General features: G+C 42.8%; 2 protein-coding genes and 1 non-coding gene across 8 annotated transcripts in view; 2 read left to right on the forward strand and 1 right to left on the reverse strand.

The window, feature by feature from the left end:
* The first annotated feature begins 279 nt into the window (after positions 1-279).
* Positions 280-332, forward strand: LOC139390260 (U7 small nuclear RNA). The gene has a single exon (XR_011629486.1). It is a non-coding gene; the product is annotated as a U7 small nuclear RNA (small nuclear RNA).
* Positions 333-2677: 2345 nt separating this feature from the next.
* On the forward strand, positions 2678-13780 carry LOC139389309 (mitochondrial-processing peptidase subunit alpha-like). The gene is made up of 13 exons (XM_071135948.1): positions 2678-2732; positions 8040-8242; positions 8348-8427; positions 8573-8655; positions 8833-8927; positions 9096-9196; positions 9377-9640; positions 9737-9829; positions 9949-10067; positions 10154-10244; positions 11519-11581; positions 11681-11825; positions 11981-13780. The coding sequence occupies exons 1-13, from the start codon at positions 2686-2688 to the stop codon at positions 12148-12150; spliced, it is 1554 nt and encodes a 517-aa protein (XP_070992049.1). The 5' UTR covers positions 2678-2685; the 3' UTR covers positions 12151-13780.
* A 798-nt stretch (positions 13781-14578) lies between these two features.
* LOC139389308 (phosphatidylinositol polyphosphate 5-phosphatase type IV-like) overlaps positions 14579-23302 on the reverse strand; it is a 37016-nt gene continuing 28292 nt past the window's right edge. The window contains exons 1-11 of one of the 6 annotated variants that reach the window (XM_071135945.1): positions 22245-22396; positions 20757-21649; positions 19726-19849; positions 19512-19609; positions 19189-19313; positions 18847-18966; positions 18613-18720; positions 18274-18435; positions 18005-18120; positions 17735-17871; positions 14579-17549 (exon numbers count right to left, since the gene is read on the reverse strand). In XM_071135945.1, coding sequence (XP_070992046.1) covers positions 17417-17549; positions 17735-17871; positions 18005-18120; positions 18274-18435; positions 18613-18720; positions 18847-18966; positions 19189-19313; positions 19512-19609; positions 19726-19849; positions 20757-21595 — 1962 coding nt within the window. In that variant the 5' untranslated portion in view covers positions 21596-21649; positions 22245-22396 and the 3' untranslated portion in view covers positions 14579-17416. Of the gene's footprint in view, positions 17550-17734; positions 17872-18004; positions 18121-18273; positions 18436-18612; positions 18721-18846; positions 18967-19188; positions 19314-19496; positions 19610-19725; positions 19850-20756; positions 21667-21897; positions 22056-22244; positions 22397-23302 lie in introns of those variants that run through there. The other 5 variants (XM_071135946.1, XM_071135942.1, XM_071135941.1 and 2 more) reach the window with 5 other exon arrangements.

Raw genomic sequence — 23302 nt, forward strand, 5'->3', positions numbered from 1 at the left:
ATAGTCCACAACAACAAAAGTCCTCTTTTTTTTTTTTTAAACTATAGTAAATACTACAGTATTTAATTTGCATATACCCTGCCCATTCCCCTCCACTACATCCCAATTTGCGCCACCCATAAGTGAGAAAACTACATGCCAAGTATAGACCATACATTTTGTTTCCTACAGGTTAGAAGAAAAGAGCAGAAGCTCTGAACTCTCCGTTCAGACCCCAGTCCTACCTACCTACAATACCTACCTACCTACCTACCTACCTACCTACCTACAGGTTAAGGAAAATGTGCTCATTTAGTATTTCTCCAGTAGGTTTCCTCAAGGAGAAAGCCCCCCACTTCTATGTCAAAGATAATAAAACAAAAACCCTTTAGTAAATACTACAGTAATGTCCCCCAAAACACTACAGTAAATTCTACAGTGTACTACAGTCCGCAAAAACACTACAGTAATTACTGTAGTATATAGTACTATTTCTTTACTACAGTATTTATACTGTAGTTAACTGTAAATTCTACAGTATACTACAGTGAATACTACAGTATAGTCAGATGAAAAAACATTCCTACCATTGTATACACTATACTATTTTTTCATGTGGGTAGATCTAACCAGAGACATATTTTTGTGATGAGGAGCAATTCCACTAAACTAAACTTGGCGAGACTTACCACAGAACCTGGAGGGGACTGGAGTATCTAGAGGGGCATTCTTCCTACCAAACCACATGACCTTTGTTTTGGAGGTGTTCAGAACAAGGATAAGGGTAGAGAAAGCTTGTTGGACACTAAGAAAGCTTTGTTGTAGCGCATTTATAAGACTGTATCATCTGCATATAAATGGATGAGAAAGCTTCCTACTGCCTGAGCTATGTTGCACATATTTGCAAATAGAGTTGCACATAGTGTGCTTAAACTAATAACACACAAAGTATTGTATTTTTCTTGTCTATATTGAATACATAATTTAAACATTCAGGGTGTACTGTAGGTTGGAAAAAGTGTGAAACCCTAGGCTAATGAATTCTCCAAAAGCTAATTGGGGTCAGGAGTCAGCTAACCTGGAGTCCAATCAATGAGACGAGATTGGAGATGTTGGTTAGCGCTGCCTTGCCCTATAAAAAAACACTCACAAAATTTGAGTTTGCTCTTCACAAGAAGCATTGCCTGATGTGAACAATGCCTTGAACAAAAGAGATCTCAGAAGACCCAAGATTAAGAATTGTTGCCTTGCATAATGCTGGAAAGGGTTACAAAAGTATCTCTAAAAGCCTTGATGTTCATCAGTCAAAAGTTCAGCGCTGTTGCTACTCTCCCTAGGAGTGGCCGTCCTGCAAAGATGACTGCAAGAGCACAGCACAGAATGCTCAATGAGGTTAAGAAGAATCCTAGTGTGACAGCTGAAGACTTACAGAAATCTCGGAAACATGCTGACATCTCTGTTGACGAGTCTACAATACGTAAAACAGTAAAACAAGAATGGTGTTCATGGGAGGACACCACGGAAGAAGTCACTGATGTCTAAAAAAACTTTGCTGCACGTCTGAAGTTTGCAAAAGTGCACCTGGATGTTCCACAGCGCGACTGGAAAAATATTCTGTGGACAGATTAATCTACAAGTTGAGTTGTTTGGAAGGAACACACAACACTATGTGTGGAAAAAAAAGGCACAGCAGACAAACATCAAAACATCATCCCAACTGTAAAGTATTGTGGAGCATCATGATTTGGGGCTGCTTTGCTGCCTCAGGGTCTGGACAGCTTGCTATCATTGACGGAAAAATGAATTCCCCAGTCTATCAAGACATTTTGCAAGAGAATGTTAGGCTCTCTGTCTGCCAATTGAAGGTCAACAGAAGTTGGGTGATGCAACAGGACAACGACACAAAACACAGAAGTAAATCAACAACAGAATGGCTTCAACAGAAGAAAATATGCCTTCTAGAGTGGCCCAGTCAGAGTCCTGACCTCAACCCGATTGAGATGCCATGGCATGACCTCAAGAGAACAGTTCACACCAGACATTCCAAGAATATTGCTGAACTGAAACAGTTTTGTAAAGAGGAATGGTTAAAAATTCCTCCTGACTGTTGTGCAGGTCTGATCCGCAACTACAGAACACATTTGTTTGGAGTTATTGCTGTCAAAGGAGGGTCAACCAGTTATTAAATCCAAGGGTTCACAATACTGGTACAGATCTACTAAAAATCCTAGTGATATATGTTTCAGTAAGTTTGGATTTTTAGCATTTATAACAATGGTTATCAACTGTACTGCAGGGATAATTGAGGTTGTGGTGGCACCTGCAGAGAGGTATTTGGGGAGAGGTATTTGGGAGTGTGAGTTACACAGGGTGTGGTGGTGTCCCTTCCTTTCAGATTGTTGGCCTGAGGTAGGACTAAATGTTTTATATTAACAAGGCAAGTCAATTAAGAACTATTAAGAATGGTAGTGTTATTTTTTGTGTTTGATGTTTTGTGTTTGATGATTTTCTGTATTATTTTTTTCCCAGCAAAGTATAAGGGATTTGTACTCCAGTCTAGTAGATGGCGGTAAAGCAACATTTATTGAATGCCAACAGCCGTTAAACCTCATCGAAGAAAAAAGACAAGGAGGAAGAAGAATAAGAAGGAAAATAAAGTGTTTTGAAATAGCATCCGGTTGAAATAGTGGTCAAAGAGAATTCAAGATGGCGGCGCACATGTCGCATTGTAGAAGTTGGGGCCGTGTTCAGAGGTAATATTCACAGTTTAGTACTTGCAAAAATAAAATACCGTAATATTTTATATTCACGTTAATCCTAAAGCATTTGAATTGACTTTACTGAAATATGTATTTTCGTGATCAGCTAGCGCGCAAGCAAGCCGTGTAACTGATTGTTTGTTTGACTTAATCTATGTTGTGGAAAGCTATATAGCATTATTGACAGTGGCGTTATATGCATGCGAGTACAGTCGTGATTTCCTCTTTAGCTAGCTAACTAGGTAGCTGACGTACACTGTCACTGGCAACTTGGATCTCTGGACAAACACACTTTGGCATCATCAATAGTTAGCATAGCTCTTTTTATAAGCTAACTACTACCTTTAGAGTCTATTGACAATAGTATCTTCTGGTCGTGGAAGTTTTAAAGGTCCACTATAATTGCTCGGTTATTTCCTGATTACAAAATTCTAGTAGTTCGCCTATGTTCAGTTAATATAACAAAACAATCAAGTATAGTGTAGAGAATCATTGGACCATCTCAACCACTGAAATATTTTCCATGACCAAAAATATTGTATTTTCAGGTGTTTGAAGCTGGTGTACAAAACTAATAGTAAAAGATGCATAAACGAAAGTAAGAACAGGATGCATAGAAATCGCACACACAAAACATATACAGCTTCTTAGAGTTACTTTTGATGAGAATTACATTTTATTTTTAAGTTTATTATTATTATTTTTTGTATTTTACCCCCATTTTCGTGATATATGAAGGTCAAGTCATGAGTCGCTAGAGTGCGATGGCCAAAACCTCCCCGAACCCGGATGATGCTGGGCCAATTGTGCGTCGCCCTATGGGACTCTCGGTCACAGCCGGTTGTGAGACAGCCTGGGAACGAACCCGGGTCTGTAGTGACACCTCAAGCACTGTGATGCAGTGCCGTAGACCTCTGTGCCACTCGGTAGGCCGAGAATTCCATCTCTATGTTTACGGGAAAAGGGGCATACATATAGTCTCCAAATATCTCAACACAACTCTCTGATGGAGTTGAGGGGAGACTAGTGTGGGCTGACTGGAGCTCTGATATCACATAAAATGAAGTTATCAAAAACAATGGATTTCAGCACCCAAGGAATAGCCCACCGTATGGATGGTGTGATGCAATTGGGGAGCCTTCGGAGGCCCTCAGAGGCCAAATTGAACTCCGTACGGCATCGCAGTGGGCCTCTCAATTTTTTTTGTAACAATGTAGAGAGCTCCGTATAGGTCTGCATTGACTTGATTGGTTGACGGTAGGTGAGAGCGGGAGGTCCTGTATAAACACTAACTCCCTTGACAAATTCCTTCACAACAGCTCTGTGCTGCTCTGCAAAACGCAAGACTGCAAAACACAACAAGTATGAATGCCCTGACTTCTGCAGAGGCCACATCACTGTACGGCCAGTGCAGACAACGGATTGACCATGCAGCGTCTTTAAGATACAACTGGTCCACGGACCCCAACCGATCCAAATGTAGCATGCATCGGTCAGATAATCGTTTCAAACTTTATGAATAGCAGATCTACTAAAACATTTAGCTCATTACTTTCTTTCTACCTTTCAAAAATACCTCATATTTTGTGGCACCTCCAGTGTAGAACTAAGCATGTAACTGTTGACATTTGTTTTGCATGCTGAACAAGATCAACTCCAGGCAATATTACTATCCTAGTCAAACTGCGCACTGATTTAAACAATCAGTGTAAATATATACAGGGTAAAGTTGATCATTTCATAACGACGACAGCAATCACGTTGCAAGGCACACTGCATGGCCAAAGCAGGAGCTCCCTAAACTTCCAAATGGTCAAAACCATTAGATTTTGAGGTGGGGTGAAATCCGAAGTTGTGCTTTATATTTGTTGGAGATGTCATAGCTAATTTGTAAACTAAAAAAATTGATGCGTTACTAGCCCAAACAGTTAATCTGCAAAAATGATACGTTAATTAGTGGGCGACGGTTATTTCTGAAGTGGGGGGACAAAAAACAGGCTACATTGCACCCCCCTCCCCAAATCTGATATTGGTAGTTGGGTGGTAGATGCCAAGTCTCCCTCATGGCCCATGTGCCTACATTGTACATACACCATAAACATGCAACATTCACACACACACATACATACACCATATATACAGTTGAAGTCAGAAGTTTACATACACCTTAGCCAAATACATTTAAACTCAGCTTTTCACAATTCCTGATATTTAATCTGAGTACAAATTCCCTGTCTGAGGTCAGTTAGGATCACCGCTTTATTTTAAGAATGTGAAATGTCAGAATAATAGTAGAGAGTGATTTATTTCAGCTTTTATTTCTTTCATCACATTCCCAGTGGGTCAGAAGTTTACATACACTCAATTAGTATTAGCTAGCATTGCCTTTAAATTGTTTAACTTTGGTCACACGTTTTGTGTAGCCTTCCACAAATTTCCCACAATAAGTTGGGTCAATTTTGGCCCATTCCTCCAGACAGAGCTTGTGTAACTGAGTCAAGTTTGTAGGCCTCCTTGCTCGATACACACTTTTTCAGTTCTGCCCACAAATTTTCCATAGGATTGAGGTCAGGGCTTTGTGATGGCCACTCCAATACCTTGACTTTGTTGTCCTTAAGCCATTTTGCCACAACTTTGGAAGTATGCTTGTGGTCATTGTCCATTTGGAAGACCTATTTGTGACCAAGCTTTAATGATGCCGTCTATTTTGTGAAGTGTACCAGTCCCTCCTGCAGCAAAGCACCCCCACAACATGATGCTGCCACCCCCGTGCTTCACGGTTGGGATGGTGGTGTTCAACTTACAAGCCGCCCCCTTTTTCCTCCAAACATAACGATGGTCATTATTGCGAAACAGTTATATTTTTGTTTCATCAGACCAGAAGACATTTCTCCAAAATATACGATCTTTGTCCCCATGTGCAGTTGCAAACCGTAGTCTGGCTTTTTTATGGTAGTTTTGGAGCAGTGGCTTCTTCCTTGCTGAGTGGTCTTTCAGGTTATGTTGATATAGGACTCATTTTACTGTGGATATAGATACTTTTGTATCTGTTTCCTCCAGCATCTTCACAAAGTCCTTTGCTGTTGTTCTGGGATTGGTTTGCACTTTTCGCACCAAAGTGCGTTCATTTCTAGGAGACAGAACGCGTCTCCTTCCTGAGCGGTATACCGACTGCGTGGTCCCATGGTGTTTATACTTGCGTACTATTGTTTGTATCAAAAGCTTCTAAAGCCATGACATAATTTTCTGGTATTTTCCAAGCTGTTTAAAGGCACAGTCAACTTAGTGTATGTAAACTTCTGACCCACTGGAATTGTGATGCAGTGAAATAATCTGTCTGTAAACAATTGTTGGAAAAATAACTTGTCATGCACAAAGTAGATGTCCTAACCAACTTGCCAAAACTATAGTTTGTTTTCAAGAAATTTGTGGAGTGGTTGAAAAACTAGTTTTATTGACTCCAACCTAAGTGTATGTAAACTTCTGACTTCAACTGTATATATTATCATTTACACTTGCACAGACAGATCCAGCTCAGAGGCCCAGCTCATGAGCAGCAGATTCTAATTTAGAATGAAAAAATGGTTTAAGTTTCAAGCTTTAATGTCACGTGTTAGCTATTTAGCAGACTTTTGGCTTGGTGATAGAAGCTATTCAGGAGCCTGTTGGTGTCAGACTTTATGTACTGCTTGCCATGCAGAAATTGAGAGAAGTCTGTGGCTGGAGTTTGTAATGATTTTCCTTCCTTTCACAGCCTTAATGTAACAAATGTTAGGTCATCGGACCAAATCACATTGATTAGTTCTCTAATCAAACTGAATGGCATATATTCGTTTTAAGAGGTCTTTAAAGGGAATGATGCACATCCCTAGCATTTACACATAACATTGTCCTGCCGGCTACAACAGTACTAAAACCTGTTAGAACAGTATACAGTAAGTGTATATTTTACATTTGATATTGTTTTGATGTGAGGAAAGTAAAGGGCTGTATCTTTCTACAACTGTACCGCAATTGAGAATCGATTCGCGTTTAGATTGAGTATTTGGCTGTTTTGGCTACCAGAGCCGGTCTACCTCTGAAAATAGCATAAGGTCCTTGGACCTAATGGACTAACGGTAACGTTAGGCTCCTTAAGAGTATATATTGGGCTAGGTGCTACCTAGAACATGTGGGAAGGTGAATCTGGTACTTAGGTGTGACTTCAGTTCCCCTGACTGTCAAGACATGCTGTTGTTGATTGCCGCAATCCATAAACCAACCTAAACCTGGCCTCTTTTCTAATCTTGGTGTGACATTTGTTTCCTCACTCGTCTCTAATATATATGGTCTAAAACGCCAAACGGTCTCTACAAGTCAGGATGTTGAATACATCTAATTTGAATTTACTCTGTTGTCTGACCATTTCGTCCTTATTCGGGTGGAAATGGGAGACAAAATATCCACAGGAAAGTAATATTAACTGACCTAAAACGAGGATCTGTGTGTGTGGCTATCCCGATTTGTCTGCTTATCAACTAAAGCTGGACATTACATGATTTTTAAACTACTTGGGATCCACAACACATTTCTGAGATTGCAGGTGAATTGTTTAATTGTAGGCGCCAACTAAAACGTCTTAGGTCGCAGAATGGGAGCGGGATAAGGACGTGCGATTATGGGTCTTTCGCTCTCCCGGTCCGCATTTTAGGTCCAGATAAACATAATTCTGACATGCTAGATATTTTGCGTCGTATCTTTTGTGCAATTTGTCCTCTGTTGCTTGGCTACAACCACAAAGAAGGGGTAATGATGACACTTCTTAAAGCCACAGGCACCACGACTCATCTGGAAATGTATAAAACCGGGATGGGAGGCAATGTGAGCAAATTTGTGTAATATGAGCACACCAGTCGCAGATTTCAGGATGACAAGATTATGCTGACAATTTGCATAATGTTGGTGCTCCCAAGATGTGAAGATTTGTTTTTTGTGTAATGTATGCCTAGTTAAAGGCACAAAACTTAAGTTTTGCAGGTGTTTACATAGTTTTGCGCATGTGTCAGGTTATCGTAATCTCAACGGCAGTACTGACGTTCTAAAAAATCGGGTACATTATATTTTCCTGTGGATATTTTTCTTACATTTCTGCCTGAATAAAACAACTACAAGAGTAAGTTCAAATGTAATGTTGTTCATCATTTTGGCTTGTAAAGAAATGTATGTTTTTGCAGTCCTTTAATTCAGACTGGATTGCAGAAGTCTGGGATTACAGTCTGATTTATTTAGGCACATTTAAATCTTACATCTTTGCATTTACAGGTTTGGAATTGCAGTATATAGAAAGTACAGCAGTGGCAGCAGATATCCAAATATCTCCCTCTCTGCACCGTTACCAGGGATCCCTAAACCAGTGTTTGCATCCGTTGATGGGCATGAGCAATGCGAGACTAAAATCACTACTTTGGAAAATGGCCTTAAAGTAGCATCTCAAAACAAGTTTGGTCAATTCTGCACTGTTGGAAGTAAGTTGAATATAATTGATATTTTCTTATTCTATTTCAGAAAGTCTCCATTGCTGCATAATCAATAAAGTATGAACGAATGATGATTTGCTTCTCTCCTTCCAGTTTTAGTGAATTCAGGATCCAGACATGAGACAAAATACCCCAGTGGAATTGCACACTTTTTGGAGAAACTGGCCTTTTCTGTAAGTGTCATCTGCTTTGAGACGGCTTGTGCAAGAGATGTTCCACCGTTTTGCCTCAGTCTTGTCACTGTTGTAGCATAAGCAAATTGATGGCCATGTTTTTGTTTATGGGAAACGATGAATGTACGTGTGTGTGCGTCTTCAGTCCACAGCCCAGTATGGCAGTAAAGACGAAATTCTTCTCACACTTGAAAAACATGGAGGGATCTGTGACTGCCAAACGTCCAGGTATGAATCATTTCCTTTTGGCTTCAATGTCCAGGCACAGTATGTTTTCTCTCTGACTGGCGGAAAGGTATAGGAACTATAGTCATGGTACTCTTTATCCCTTTCAGTGTTGTACTGCTTTGGAAGGGGATGAAGCTTTTCAGTCAGTTTGTGTGACGCCTAAGGTTTTATTCACAGAGACACCACCATGTATGCCGTCTCTGCCGAGGTGAAGGGACTGGACACGGTAGTCAGCCTGCTCTCTGATGCTGTATTGCAGCCACGCCTGCTAGGTGAGTCAACACTCTGAGTGACAGGTCTGTCTGTCGTCATGTTTGACGTCTCCTTCAATGATTTGGGGAAAATGTTGACTTAATTGAATTGTCTACGAAAGTAAGACTAGTAAACGTTTTTTGTGGGAGTATATTTTCTTCAGGGATGGCTTTGCTTCTGGTTACTAGATGAGGAGATTGAGATGACTAGGATGGCAGTGCGCTTTGAGCTGGAGGATCTGAACATGAGGCCTGACCCTGAACCTTTACTGGCAGAGATGATCCACGCAGTGAGTCGTGCTATTGATTGATACTCAGAAATTATTCTTGAGCTGCACGACGTCTATTGTTGCACCGTTACTAATTTACTTTGGCCCCACCTCTGCAGTGAGCCTAGATCAATTGCGCCATTTTTGGACAAATTCGTATGATGATACATAACGTTTCACAACACTTCCTCTGTGAACTAGGCAGCATATCGGGGGAACACTGTTGGGTTGCCTCGCTTCTGTCCAGTAGACAACGTGGAGAAGATTGACAAGAAGCTGCTACATACGTACCTGCGGAGCTACTACTGCCCAGAGCGTATGGTGCTAGCCGGTGTGGGTATCGAACATGAACAACTGGTGGCCTGCGCCAGGAAATATCTGCTGGATGTGAAGCCAGTATGGGGAGCCAGTACGCCTACCAATGTCGACCTGTCTGTGGCACAGTACACTGGTGGAATCGTAAGGGTAAGAGCAGGAAGATTTTTTTTCCCTTTCCTTCCTTCCTTTTTCCTTGTTTATTTTACTAAATCAGAATGTAAATCTCTGTTTTGATCCTCTCAGATGGATAAGGATATGTCAGATGTGAGCCTTGGCCCCACTCCCATCCCTGAGCTCACCCACATCATGATTGGCCTGGAGAGCTGCTCGTTCCTGGTGGGTGCTCACTGTGATTGGTTGGTGTGGAGGATCTCCCGCCCACTTGCTTGAACTGTCTCAGGCTCTATCTAGGCTATCCTGTATCTGGATGTTATTATACATATTTTGTGATACAGGAGGAGGACTTCATCCCATTTGCCGTCCTCAACATGATGATGGGTGGAGGCGGGTCCTTCTCAGCGGGGGGTCCTGGGAAAGGCATGTTCACTCGGCTTTACCTGAACGTGCTCAACAGGTAAGCAGGATACATCCTTCTCAATTCTAATGAAAGTAATTACGATTGTATATTTATTAAATTCATTTTTTTTTTTAAATCTACAGGCATCATTGGATGTACAATGCCACCTCATACCATCACAGTTATGAGGACAGCGGCCTGCTGTGTATCCATGCCAGTGCAGACCCCAGACAGGTAGGGAGAGGAGATTCAGGAGGGGCAGGACTTTACACTGTAGTTTAAAGGGCTAATACTAAGCCGCCATATGCTCGGAATAGAATATCTGTTAAAAATAAAACATTTTTGTTTTGTCTTTTAAAATAATAATTTGGTGGTGGCTTATATTTGTCAAATTTCATACATTTACATGCACTCAGTGGCCAGTTTATAATGTATACCCATCTAGTTTTGTGTCGGACCCCCCTTTGCCTCCAGAACAGCCGGAATTCTTCGGGGCATGGACAAGTTGCTCAATTGGTATCAAGGGACCTAACGTGTGCCAGGAAAACATTCCCCACATTACACCACCGCCACCAGACTGGGGCCATGGACATGTACTGCTTATGCCAAATCCTGACTGCCATCAGCATGACTCAACAGCAAGCAACTGAAATTTGTTGGCCTAGGCAATATTTTTCCACTCAATTGTCCAGTGTTGGGGATTGTGTGCCCACTGGAGCTGCTTCTTTAGGAGTGGAACCTGGTGTGGTTGTCTGCTGCAATAGACAAGGACTAACGAGTTGTGTGTTCCGAGATACCGCTCTGTACACTAATGTTGAACTGCGGCGTTATTTGCCTGTTGGTGGCCCGCCATTCTCATTTGACCTCTCAACAAGCTGTTTTCGCCGACAGGATTTCCGCTGACTGGGTGTTTGTTTTGTCGTACCATTCTCGGTAAACCCTAGACAGTGTCGTGCATGAAAAGCCCAGGAGGCTTGCCGTTTCTGAGATGCTTGAACTGGCGCGGCTGGCACCGACAATCATACCACACTCAGTGTCTTAGGTCACTCGTTCTGACCGTCTAGCATTCAATTGAACAGTAACTGAATGCCTCAATGCTGGGCTCTGACTGCTTTATATAGCAACCACGTGACTGTTTTTTAGGAGCGACCCATTTTTGTGAATGGGGTGGTGTACCTAATAAACTGGCCATTGAGGGTGTGAGAATTGGAAGTGGTTTTTTTTGCACATCCCAACTCTCTGAGACACCCTCAGAGTGGGGCCAGTGTCTGTCATTATCAATGGCGACCCTGGCGCAATTAGGGTTAAGTGCCTTTCTCAAGGGCACATTGACAGATTTTGCACCTTGTCGGCTCAGATTGCTAGTTAGAATCCTTATGGTACTGGCCCAATAACCTTTAGGCTATCTGGCGCCCCTGGATTTGACTTTTGTATGATGTGTGTTCTCTTGACGTTGTGAAAGTGCTGCCATTCCAAAGTTGTTGATTACAACATCTTGCTTTGTCAAGGTTCGGGAAATGGTGGAGATTATAACCAGAGAGTTTATTCAGATGGCTGGGACAGCAGGAGAGGTAAGGCTTGTCACAAAAGCCATTTTAAAATGACAGATTTCTGAACTTGGAACTCTCTCTTTGAACTTCCAAACGTTGCATCTCTCTTTCTGTGCTCAGATGGAGTTGGCGAGAGCGAAGACGCAGCTCAAGTCCATGCTGATGATGAACCTGGAGTCGCGGCCGGTTATCTTTGAGGATGTCGGCCGACAGGTTCTAGCCACAGGGAAGAGGAAGCTGCCACACGAGCTGTGTGACCTCATCAGTGAGTAGTAGTGCCCTGGGTCATAATAGTGGATATTGATATCCTCAAGCCCAAAATGAAACATTGGTGTCCGACAATCTGCAGGGAAATGACAAATCATGACTGTCATGGCAGATCAGTAGTTCTTTATGCTGACTTTTCACTCCTCTTTCCAGGTAACATTACAGCAAGTGATATCAAGAGGGTCACAACCAAGATGCTGCGCAGCAAGCCAGCAGTAGCAGCACTAGGAGACTTGACTGAGATGCCCTCCTATGAGCACATCCAAGCTGCCCTGTCCAGCAAGGACGGACGCCTGCCTCGCATGTACCGCCTCTTCCGATAGACCTCCCTGCGTTTACCCTGACATCAATGTATATATATACTGGACACTGACCTACACTACCGGTCAAAAGTTTTAGAACACCTACTCATTCAAGGGTTTTTATTTAAAATGTTTTCTACATTGCAGAATAATAGTGAAGACAAACTATGAAGTAAAACATATGGAATCATGTAATAACCCAAAAAGTGTTAAAAAAATAGCCCTTTGCCTGGAAGACGGCTTTGCACACTCTTGGCATTCTCTCAACCAGCTTCACCTGGAATGCTTTTCCAACAGTCTGGAAGGAGTTCCCACATATGCTGAGCACTTGTTGGCTGCTTTTCCTTCACTCTGCGGTCCGACTCATCCCAAACCATCTCAATTTGGTTGAGGTCGGGGGATTGTGGAGGCCAGGTCATCTGAGGCAGCACTCATCACTCTCCTTGGTAAAATAGCCCTTACACAGCCTGGAGGTGTGTTGGGTCATTGTCCTGTTTAAAAACAAATGATAGTCCCATTAAGCCCAAATCAGATGGGATGGTGTATTGCTGCAGAATACTGTGGTATCCGTGCTGGTTAAGTGTGCCTTGAATTCTAAATAAATCATAGACCGTGCCACCAGCAAAGCACCCCCACACAATCACACCTCCTCCTCCATGTTTCAAGATGGGGACCACACATGCGGAGATCATCCGTTCACCCACACGGTGTGTCACAAAGACACAGCAGTAGGAACCAAAAATCTCAAATTTGGACTCCAGACCAAAGGACAAATTTCCACCGGTCTAATGTCCATTGCTTGAGTTTCTTGGCCCAAGCAAGTCTCTTCTTATTGGTGTCCTTTAGTAGTGGTTTATTTGAAGCAATTTGACCATGAAGGCCTGATTCACGCAGTCTTCTCTGAACAGTTGATGTCTGTTACTTGAACTCTGAAGCATTTATTTGGGCTGCAATTTCTGAGGCTGGTAACTAATGAACTTATCCTCTGCAGCAGAGGTAACTCTGGGTCTTCCTTTCCTGTGGCGGTCCTCATGAGAGCCAGTTTCATCATAACGCTTGAAGGTTTTTGCGACTGCACTTGAATAAACTTTTTGAAGTTCTTCAAATGTTCCGCGTTGACTGACCTTCATGTCTTAAAGTAATGGACTGTCGTTTCTCTTTGCTTAATTGAACTGTTTGTGCCATAATATGGACTTGGTCTTTTACCAAATAGGGCTATCTTCTGTATACCCCCCTACCTTGTCACAACACAACTGATTAGCTAAAATGCATTAAGAAGGAAAAGATTCCACAAATGTACTTTTTAAGGCACACCTGTTAATTGAAATGCATTTCAGGTGACTACTTCATGAAGTTGGTTGAGAGAATGTGCAAAGCTGTCAAGGCAAAGGGTGGCTATATTTATTTTGGTTACTACATGATTCCATATGTGTTATTTCATAGTTTTGATGTCTTCACTGTAATTCTACATTGTAGAAAGTAGTAAAAAGAAAAACCCTTGAATGAGTAGGTGTTCTAAAACTTTTGACCGGTATGGTACAATAATGTTCTCTCAATGGAGCTGTGCTAAGCACTGGGAGAGGATTAATGTTTGGATCTCCAACTGTAAAAGAACATTTTTGAGTGAGGTGATTTTTAAAAAAAAACAAAATGTTAGTGAGGATATACCCTGCTCTGCTTACCTGGAGCGTCTACACTTTCTTGCCAGAGGGAAGTTTTCATTTCCTTTTCACTATCCCACCTGACCCACGTTGGCTGGGATGGTTTGCATGCTTTTGGGTTTAATTCCAAGTATGTGTGAATGAATATGGCTCGAGAGTTACATTGCTGGATCTGTAGAGGGAGACCTACAAATGACCTTCATGGTAAAAAGGAAAATAAAGGGTTGTGATTCTGTTTCCCGGCCTTCTGTTGGATAGCAAACAGGCCTGCCCCCGGTTGCCCGACAGCGATGGACCTTCGGCGTATGAGTGTTGTTAACGATGCGTCGTTCCTGTAACAGCCAAAGATGTAACATGCGTTTCCCAAAACACCACACCGAGAGAACGTTCACGAAGTCCATCGTTGGAGCATGTCGATACAGTGATAGGATCAATAGAAAGGCTGTGCTGCTGAGGTTATCGGTGGTCACAGACAGATAAACATCTTGATCCTGTTCATGAAGTGACGTGGAGGGCCAAAAAAAAAGCATCTAATGACGCACCTAGTAGTGCTACGAGTGGTCTGAGGCAGTCGGTAAATAATGTGCGTTTTCAAATACAACTTCAGTAACAAGGGTTTTGGGAAACTGCTCAGAGATTTAACAATGCTCCTACAAAGGCTCTAAAGATGAACTTAGCCTTAAGATACCTTTGGAAAACCGGGCCCTGGACTACACTGTATGTGTGAATGTCCTAGCAATGTCCTACTACACTGATGTTTGCACATTTAACACAGATACTTCCTTAAATTTGACAGACACTTTTTAATGACATTTCAGAGGCTGGAGTCTCACCCAAGGCCTTGTCATCTTCAGCAGACAGTGACAATACTAAGAGAGACGTATCTGACTAACTGCAAGCACTTCTGTCAAAATGTCCCTTACACATATGGCTGAGTTGGTCACCTGTGTACAGCAGAGATAAGATGTTTGGATTAGTGTCACCAACATTGAGGCTGTTTCTTGAAGACACATTGATTTCCACTTATCCAGACTGAAATTAGATCTACTGTATGATGCTGTGTAGTTATAGTATTGTCAGTATTCTAAGCTATATTCTTTCATTCAACCCACTATATCACTGTTTTGACATCTGTGTATACAGAGTGTACAAAATATTAAGAACACCATCCTAATTAGGTTTCACCCCCCTACAAGGTGTTGAAAGTGTTCCACAGGGATGCTGGCCCCATGTTGACTCCAATGCTTCCCACAATTGTCAACTTGGCTGGATGTCTTTTGAGTGGTGAACCATTCTTGATACACGGGAAACTGTTGCGCTTGGAAAACCCAGCAGCATGCCAGTTTTTGACACACTCAAACCGGTACACCTGGCACCTACTACCATATCCCGTTCAAAGGCACTTAAATATTTTGTCTTGCCCATTCGCCCTCTGAATGGCACGCATACTCAATCCATGTCTCGATTGCCTCAAGGCTTAAAAATACTTCAACCTGTCCCCTTCATCTCCAGATCTTCATCTTCATCTCCTGATTGAAGCAGATTTAACAGGTGATAGTAGCTTTCACCTGGGCAGTATGTCATGGAAAGAGCAGGTGTTCCTAATGTGTTGTACACTCAATGTATATCGTACTGTGTGTGTGTGTGAGCTGATATCCTTTCAGGTGCCAGAGAAATCTTTACATTTATTTCTCATTTCCAAAACTATATTGTGGTATGTGTCTTCTCTATATTGTAATCATGTATTTAGCTTTTTCACTTAGTTTCAGAATACTGCCACAATCTTAAATTTAAAACCAAGGTTTCTCTGCATCCTTGAAAGTGAAAATAATGAATGTGATGACCCATATGTGTATCTGTATTCAGCCCAATTGGAGATTTGTTTCTGGTAAATTACAAATTGCCATGAATTAGCATTTATAAAGCAATTATACTGCCCTTCTTTGAGGGATATTTAATGTCCACTTCAGATGACAGAAGAAAACATTTGTTTCACAATCTCAAAAATAAAACAGAAATAACATTCCAAACAGCTTATGTGATGTTACATCACAAATCATGTTATAAAAGACCCACAGATATGGAGTCCTGAGAAAAATCACAAACAAGATCACAGGCACTTGCCCTGAGCGTTAAAGTGAATGAGAACTCATGATTCACCATTACACCAGAACCATTGATCTCCATGCAATGAATCCTCTTCCCCTCGTTAGCACAATACAGTACATGGAAAGTATTTGTTTTGATTAAGTTACATGAGTGTATTTAATTTAGTCACGACAGATGACATTAAGGCAATGAACCAGAGTTCAACCGCTCCAACACGATCCACATCATCATTGCAAAGGATGGTTCTGTATCCATTATGTGAGATATTAAACAACATGTTAATAAGCAAGATTTTTCACAAATATCAATCACACAAGTTGTTTTATACAATGCCAGAAAAGCCACCATGCCTTAATTCAATAAGCACCATACTTGCAGGAAATGTATGTTCATCAAGCAACATCAAAATAACTGAAATTCCCCTTAAATTTGATAGGGATAAGTCCATTTCTGTGAAATCATGGGTCAGTTGTTTCTTTACTGGAGGAAATCCAAGAACACCCCAAAAGTTTGGTATATCAGAGAAAGTGCTTTATACTGCTTAAGAGCTGTTTGATGAAAATGCATTGACAAGGCCTTTGAATACAGGTACACCAAGTAAAAAGTGACATTACATATGGACCATATCAACCTGGCTTGTTAAATAAATGTACAAAATAAAACCAACAAAAAAAAAGAACATTAAGTACAGTATACTCAGAGCAACATCAGCCAACCAGCACACACGGGTGACTGATTACCTTTCAATCTTCAATGTCAAGTTCTCCAGTTCAGTCTTGTTTATAAATAGACCAGTTTACTGCCGAGTCTGCAGACTGGAGTCTGTCTGAACTCAAGATCCCTGCCTTCGAGAACAGCCCCTCAGCCCCCCCAAACCACACGAGTGACAGTTCCAACAGCTCTCAGTAGGGGGCGCTCATGGATCAGCCTACGTGACTTCCATGGCTCACAGGGAGATTTTCAATTGGGCAAAAGTCCGTCCTCTCCCCCCTGACCCGGAAAGCGATAAGTGGTCGAGGAGAGTGTCAATTCGTTAGTAGGCGAACGGAGGAGTCTGCTCATTACTTACTTCAGCAGAGGTTCCACAATAGTATCCTGGGCTAGTGTTTTAATATCCACCACACCCCTTTTGAATCAGCTGTTGTTTTCTCAAAGGAGAAAAGTATGCACACATTTAAAAACTATACGCTACTTTTATCTAGAAAATGTCTCGCACAACTAGCTAAATTTGTATCTATTTACACATTTATTTGGAGATTCTACCCCTGTCAACGTTATTTGCCTGATAACACGCAAGTGGAGAACGAGAGTCATTTCATACAAGCACATTTGTTTCTACGTTTCCTCTCCTCGACTCTGCTCCTCGATTACCTTTGACCTTTTTTCAAAAGCAGGCGAGGATGCAAGGCCTCGGACAAAAACCAACAGATTCTCCCACAGACTGGGCTGGAAGTGGAAACACAAGACTGGTTCCCTTTGGTCCCTCATGGCTGGGTCAGATTGATTCTGGTCCAGATTCAGGAGATGGAGCAGATGGTGCTGCTGCCCTGGTCCTTTGTGGCTTCTCTCTTCTTCAGCTCTCTGGTGATCCTCCTCCTGATGCCCTCCAGGTACAGACTCCTGTCAAACTGGCCCGCTCCCAGAGGAATACTGAGAAACACGCCAGACAGTGAACAACAAATAAAGAGGGTTAACCAACTGTTCTAAATCTTGAGCTTTTCGTTGACCGCACTTTTGGACACCTATTACTACGAGAAAAGTTAATAGTGTTGGAGCTGAAAGCTGCAAATAGCTTGCTGCTGTAAACAGCTAAGAGAGGCAGGGGTGGGACTCACTTGTCTCTTCCAGGACGGAGTTTGACCTGGAACATGCCGATGACAGGCCGGTGGTCTGACGTCTTGATCATTGAACAGCTGGTGTACTTTATCACTTTGATGTCACCCACCTGCCTGTTCCTGAACAGTATTCTGTCCTAGAGCACACAGAGGAACAGTCAAATAAAACATTCATTTTTTGTGTGTGTGTGTTTAAAACAAGCCTATAAAATAAAGCAAAGAGGCCTGCTTGTATGAATGACACAGGGTATCACTGATGGTGACACGTACTGTGTATGAGGGAGTTCTCTGCTTAGAGGTGGTGTCATACACATCACAGCCAACGTCAAATTTGTAGGTGGGGAGGAACTGAATCAGTGCTTCCTGGAAGCCTTTAAAGATGGAACCTAGAACAGAGCATAACACATTTGCACTCTATTGTCAAGTATCTGTCACAGTGAGCGTGGTAACAATACATTAAGATATCATCCACAATCTAATACATGTAATCATTGCCTAAACCTCTAGTGTTAGTATGGTGTTGTTCCATGTAGACGTACCATCCTTCATTTCCTTGGAGAGTTGGTCATGGTGGAGAAGAGGACCCATGTCCACACCCTGGTTCTGGTTTAGAAGGGCCTCTACCTCCACACGGTCTTTACTCAGGCGGAAGTTAAAGTCCCCAAACCAAAAAACCTCATCAAACCGTGTTGTCACATCCGCTGAAAGACATAGTCATTATCAGTAACATTAACAATGTACTTATTGAGCACTTGTTGCATGAGGGAAACCACAGCATTTCTCCTCACATAATTAGGATGCTCTTCTAGATGTGACAGCAGTACTTCAATATAGTAGTAGTACTGCAATAAACAGCTCTGGTCTTTAAGAGTACTTACAGGATGTGGAGCGGTAAGGGTTGGTGTCTGGAAGAACTTTAGGCAGAGCAAGCGCTTCAACGATCTTGTTGTAGTCCAGAATCCTCTCGTACACTCTGGAATCTCCAGCTGGAACATAAGGACATTTATTAAATCACATAGTTAGCAGTGTGACTGTATCCAAAAGGATTTCCACTTCCTGTTTACATTCACATGTAATAGCATCAGCTCCTGAACAACAGAGGTGTCACTCACAGGTAAAATGGGAGGTGATGAAGAGGAAGGAAGTGCCAAAGAAGGTGAAGCCGATCCCCACGGCTCCTTTGGTTTTAATCTGAGACATGATGCGTGTTGTGACCGTGGCATGCTCCACTTCTGTTAGGAGGAGATGCGATGGTTACAGGGGCCAAATCAGATCACGTACTGTACACATAAAATGTGCAGTGGGTAGCCAGAGAGATCACCTTACAATGTTACCGCTCTTACAACATTTTAATTAGAGACAACCTTCTGAGATTTGTTGATGGGAAAGGACTGATTCACTCTCCTCTGAAAAAAAAACCCTGACAACTTGTAGTAGTGCCGATTGGGACGGACCTGAGCAGAACCAAATGAGGTCCCTCCTGACGAACACAGTGAGGTAGAGAACCCCGTGGGAGGCTGCGTAGAGCATGACGTAGTACGGCCCCAGAGTCTCCTGAAGACGGATCTCCCATTCCCTCCTGTGACACACACACACACACACACACACACACACACACACACACACACACACACACACACACACACACACACACACACACACACACACACACACACACACACACACACACACACACACACACACACAAAATCAGCATAGAGTGCTGAAGACACAATTGATATAATGCAAAATGCTCTCATACACAGTCGTCCTATACCGGTCTGGACATCCCTCCTGGACTCCGATGATGTAAAAGTCTTGTGCAAATTCAGAGTCTGTCGGGAGCAACAGATCATCTAGGTTGTTTGGAAGTCCCTGAAAATGATACGGAAGCGGTCATTTAAATTTATTTTTATCAAAGAGTGAGTGTAGAACTTGCGTACAGATATTCAGGCTCTAGGCCTAATGTTGAACAGTAGGAGTGGTCCCACCTTCTCTCCATGCATGTTCCATGTGGCTATGTAGATGCCAACTCTCCTCTCTGGGAAATAGCGGTCCAGCTCCTCAGCGCCCAGAAGGGCACCACTGCCCAGCACGCTGCCCTCCAGAAAACTCCTGGAACACAATGAGGAAATGAACACTTCATAACCGGAGGTATAGCAGCACGGTTTTCCCTGCTTGCTCTAACAAACAGTTCCTATTCTTGGCTACTTTGAACCAAACCCATTTCAAATGTCTGGTAGGCTCCATTATACAAGTTAAGTAGAATACACACACGATTCAAAGAACGCTGGATATCGTTGGCGCTGAGGCACATTTCAAAACATAGGCTTCTTCCATAGCTGATAGTTGTCTGAAACATTTCAGATAAATCCCCCGATTCCTTGAACAGCTCCTTGCTGAGGCACAACATGTGTATTGAGACCCATCTTTGCACCCCAAAAGGTGGCAAAAGCTATGCTGATTCACACACTCCCACCTGACAATTTCCTCTGTCAGAGTGAGCACTTACATACCATAAGCCTCTGAGGCCTTCATTAAAGCAGCCAGTGTTGCTAGAGCACACACCAATGCTAATGCCCTAGCTGCAGATGTGCCACGGTAATAATTACAGCACAGTCTTCTTGGTTACAATTCACTGATGAACGTGACTGCTCACAATAAGTTACAATAGCTCAAATGCCCATCTGTAGTTCATGCAGAATATATTTAACTCAAGGCCCACCTCAAGTCTTACCATGAGATGTCATGTTCCACATCGCAGGAAGTACATGATTTTATCAATGAGATGGAGCATCACTTAAGCCCATCTTCATTTTAGAGCTGCATCAAACATTCAACGGATACTTTATACACTGTATTTAGATCATCTATTACAGTTTCAATGCCTTCAGAAAGCTATCAAGACTTATAGCACTCTGATACCGGTATGGTATCCAATACAGGTAGAGAAGGCTTCTACAGGACGTATCTGGTCAGTAATCTGGAGAGGATATCATGAGTGAGAGGCGTGTAGTCCTACCTGTTCCTGACGTCCCTGTGTCTGATGGGGTTCAACACGCTGAAGGTGGACTTCATGGAGTTGACAGAGGTGTTGTCCAACACCATGTTATCCAGAAGCCGGCTGTCGCTCAGGTTCCTGTGCAGGTGCAGCCTCTCAGGCCCAGCTCTCCCCGGCACAATGCCATAATCCACGCAATCCCTGTCAATCCGATTAGCCGTCCTTAAGGACTCCGACGCCAAGGTCTGCTCCAGAGCAGGAAGTGGACCCGATGGCTGTAAGGGAGAGAGGCGTACCTTAAAGGGCCTCCCCCGCTGCTCCACTGGGTCACCGTGGTGGTCGTGGGGCCTCCTCTCATACTCGGAGAGGCTCTGGCCCCTGGCTCTGAAGACAGGGGACCCTGTAGGAGTTAAGAGGGGTCCAACGATGGTGCCCTGTCCGTTCCTTAAGGTGGCAGCACCGCTCAAGGTGAACACACCTGTAACTGTCGAGTCCTCCTTAAGAGAGTCTGTGGAGGAACCAGTCTCAGCTGGGTCAGTCAGACTCTCCTGGCTGTGCTTAAGTCTTCTGCTTCTCACCTCCTCCATCGAACCGCTCTTCCCTCCCTTCGACAGTACAGGGGGCTTGGGCAGCAGGGGCGGTCGCGGCTGGTAGAGACTGGGCTTGCTGCTTTGGTCTTGTACATCCTGAGGGAATTGCAGGGTGTCGATGAGCTTGGTGGGTTTGTTGTCCTCTGTAGAGGGGTTCACTGGCCTCTTGTCACTGCTAACTCCTGGATCCTTCCAACCAGGAGCTCCACGAGGTAACACTCCATCAGGCTGAGAGGGGCTGCTGTCCTCCCCATTCTCAGTCATCCTCATGCCAGGCTGCACCTTCTGTCAGATGTCTGTCAGTACCATGGCATGGAAGGTCATCTAGAAAACAATTATAGCTACTGTACTATTAATGAGAATGGATTGACAATATTTCTAATTATATGCATGATTGTTACACTAGCTAGCTAGACACTTGCTATGTTACTTATCTTACACAAGCAATGACGCTAGGTAGGTAACGAATTGATTAGCCCGACTAAGTTAGCTGCACATATGGTTGGCTCATGTTAGCTAGCTAAATTACTGGAAAAGAGAACTCCACAGACAAAATAATAAACCTTCGTTACCTGTATATTTAACAGCTCAGTTGGCAGTAATGTTAACTGGATGCTAAAATTGCTAACTACTGTGATGACATGTAAAGCTAACTAGCTAGCACGTTTACGATAATGCTAGCTAGTTAGCTACATCATCGTAAACATGTGCTGCTAGAAAAGATAGGGCGCATAGTAAGCTGCTAACATTAGCTATATATCATTCAAATTCACATAACATTCGCTAGATAGCTAGCGCACTGGTGAAACGTTGTAGCCGCTAGCTAATATTCTAACCTATGACAGAACGCTAGGAATATGGCAGTCTGGGAAAGACAAATGCATTAGACATGACACTACATTTAATCAACGTTAGATACCTGGGGAAAAGCGAAATCAAGTTTCGTCCATTACAACATTGTGAGAATATATCGTTAGAGCTACCGTTAACTAGCTAGCTATTTTTAGTTTAGCTCCCAACGCTAAACCAAACTTTCCACTTCTCTATGATCACTTGACATGGTTTTTCTTCTTCGTTGATGTTTATTGGCAGACTACATTCATAATGTGTATTGCCGCCACCTACTGTAAGGGGTAGTAAAAAAAATACCCCCAAAACAAATTCATAACTAATGACCAAAAACACTAACCAAATTCACGCTACTATCCTGTATAAAATAAAATAGACACTACTCCTTCGGTCGGATTTTAGATCCCTACACAGGCTCATTGAACCTCTTCATTCAGTACTACTTGTAACATTTCAGCTGTATAGTCCTGGAGATCCAGAAATATATTTGCCGCCTTCACAATTATGTCTAACTTAGATTTGTGTATTCATTTGACTAGTGCAATTTATCACTTGCGCTATAAAACGCAACTAAGTCCACCTTCTTCACTGTTAGTGTGTCGGGATCCGTCTCCTGCATGGCATTCACTGCAGACTGTGGGCCATCCACTACCATCTCATCTCTACTCACTCCTTCAGCTATTTTCACTGCCTCCACATAGGCGACCTGCTGGATAGCCCTGATCCTAGCTACTGCAATCTCATTCATCCTTACAGGACACACCGGGAACGTGATTCCCATCACAATAACAACATGCTTCATCGGACTCTTCAACTGCTACATACAGTATTTATTACTTCGACAAACACTTGCCACGTGTCCAAACTTGTTAGAATTGTAACACTGCAGCGGCTTCTGTACAGTACATATGTTGTCACCGCATACCTCACATTTCCACGTTTGACATAAATCGGGTGAACCACTTAATCAAACCGATCGGCTTTGCTCCTTCTTTCCATCCATCATTTAATTCAAGCGACGTGCGTCTACCACTCCTGGGACGTTATCCCTTAACCCCACAGCCTCTATGTCAAACGAGACACGAGATGACACCTTTATCCGGAGCCCTACTCTGAAAATCACAGCTT

This window comes from Oncorhynchus clarkii, chromosome 30 (assembly GCF_045791955.1).
Source record: "Oncorhynchus clarkii lewisi isolate Uvic-CL-2024 chromosome 30, UVic_Ocla_1.0, whole genome shotgun sequence".
In the NCBI taxonomy this organism is placed as follows: domain Eukaryota; kingdom Metazoa; phylum Chordata; class Actinopteri; order Salmoniformes; family Salmonidae; genus Oncorhynchus; species Oncorhynchus clarkii.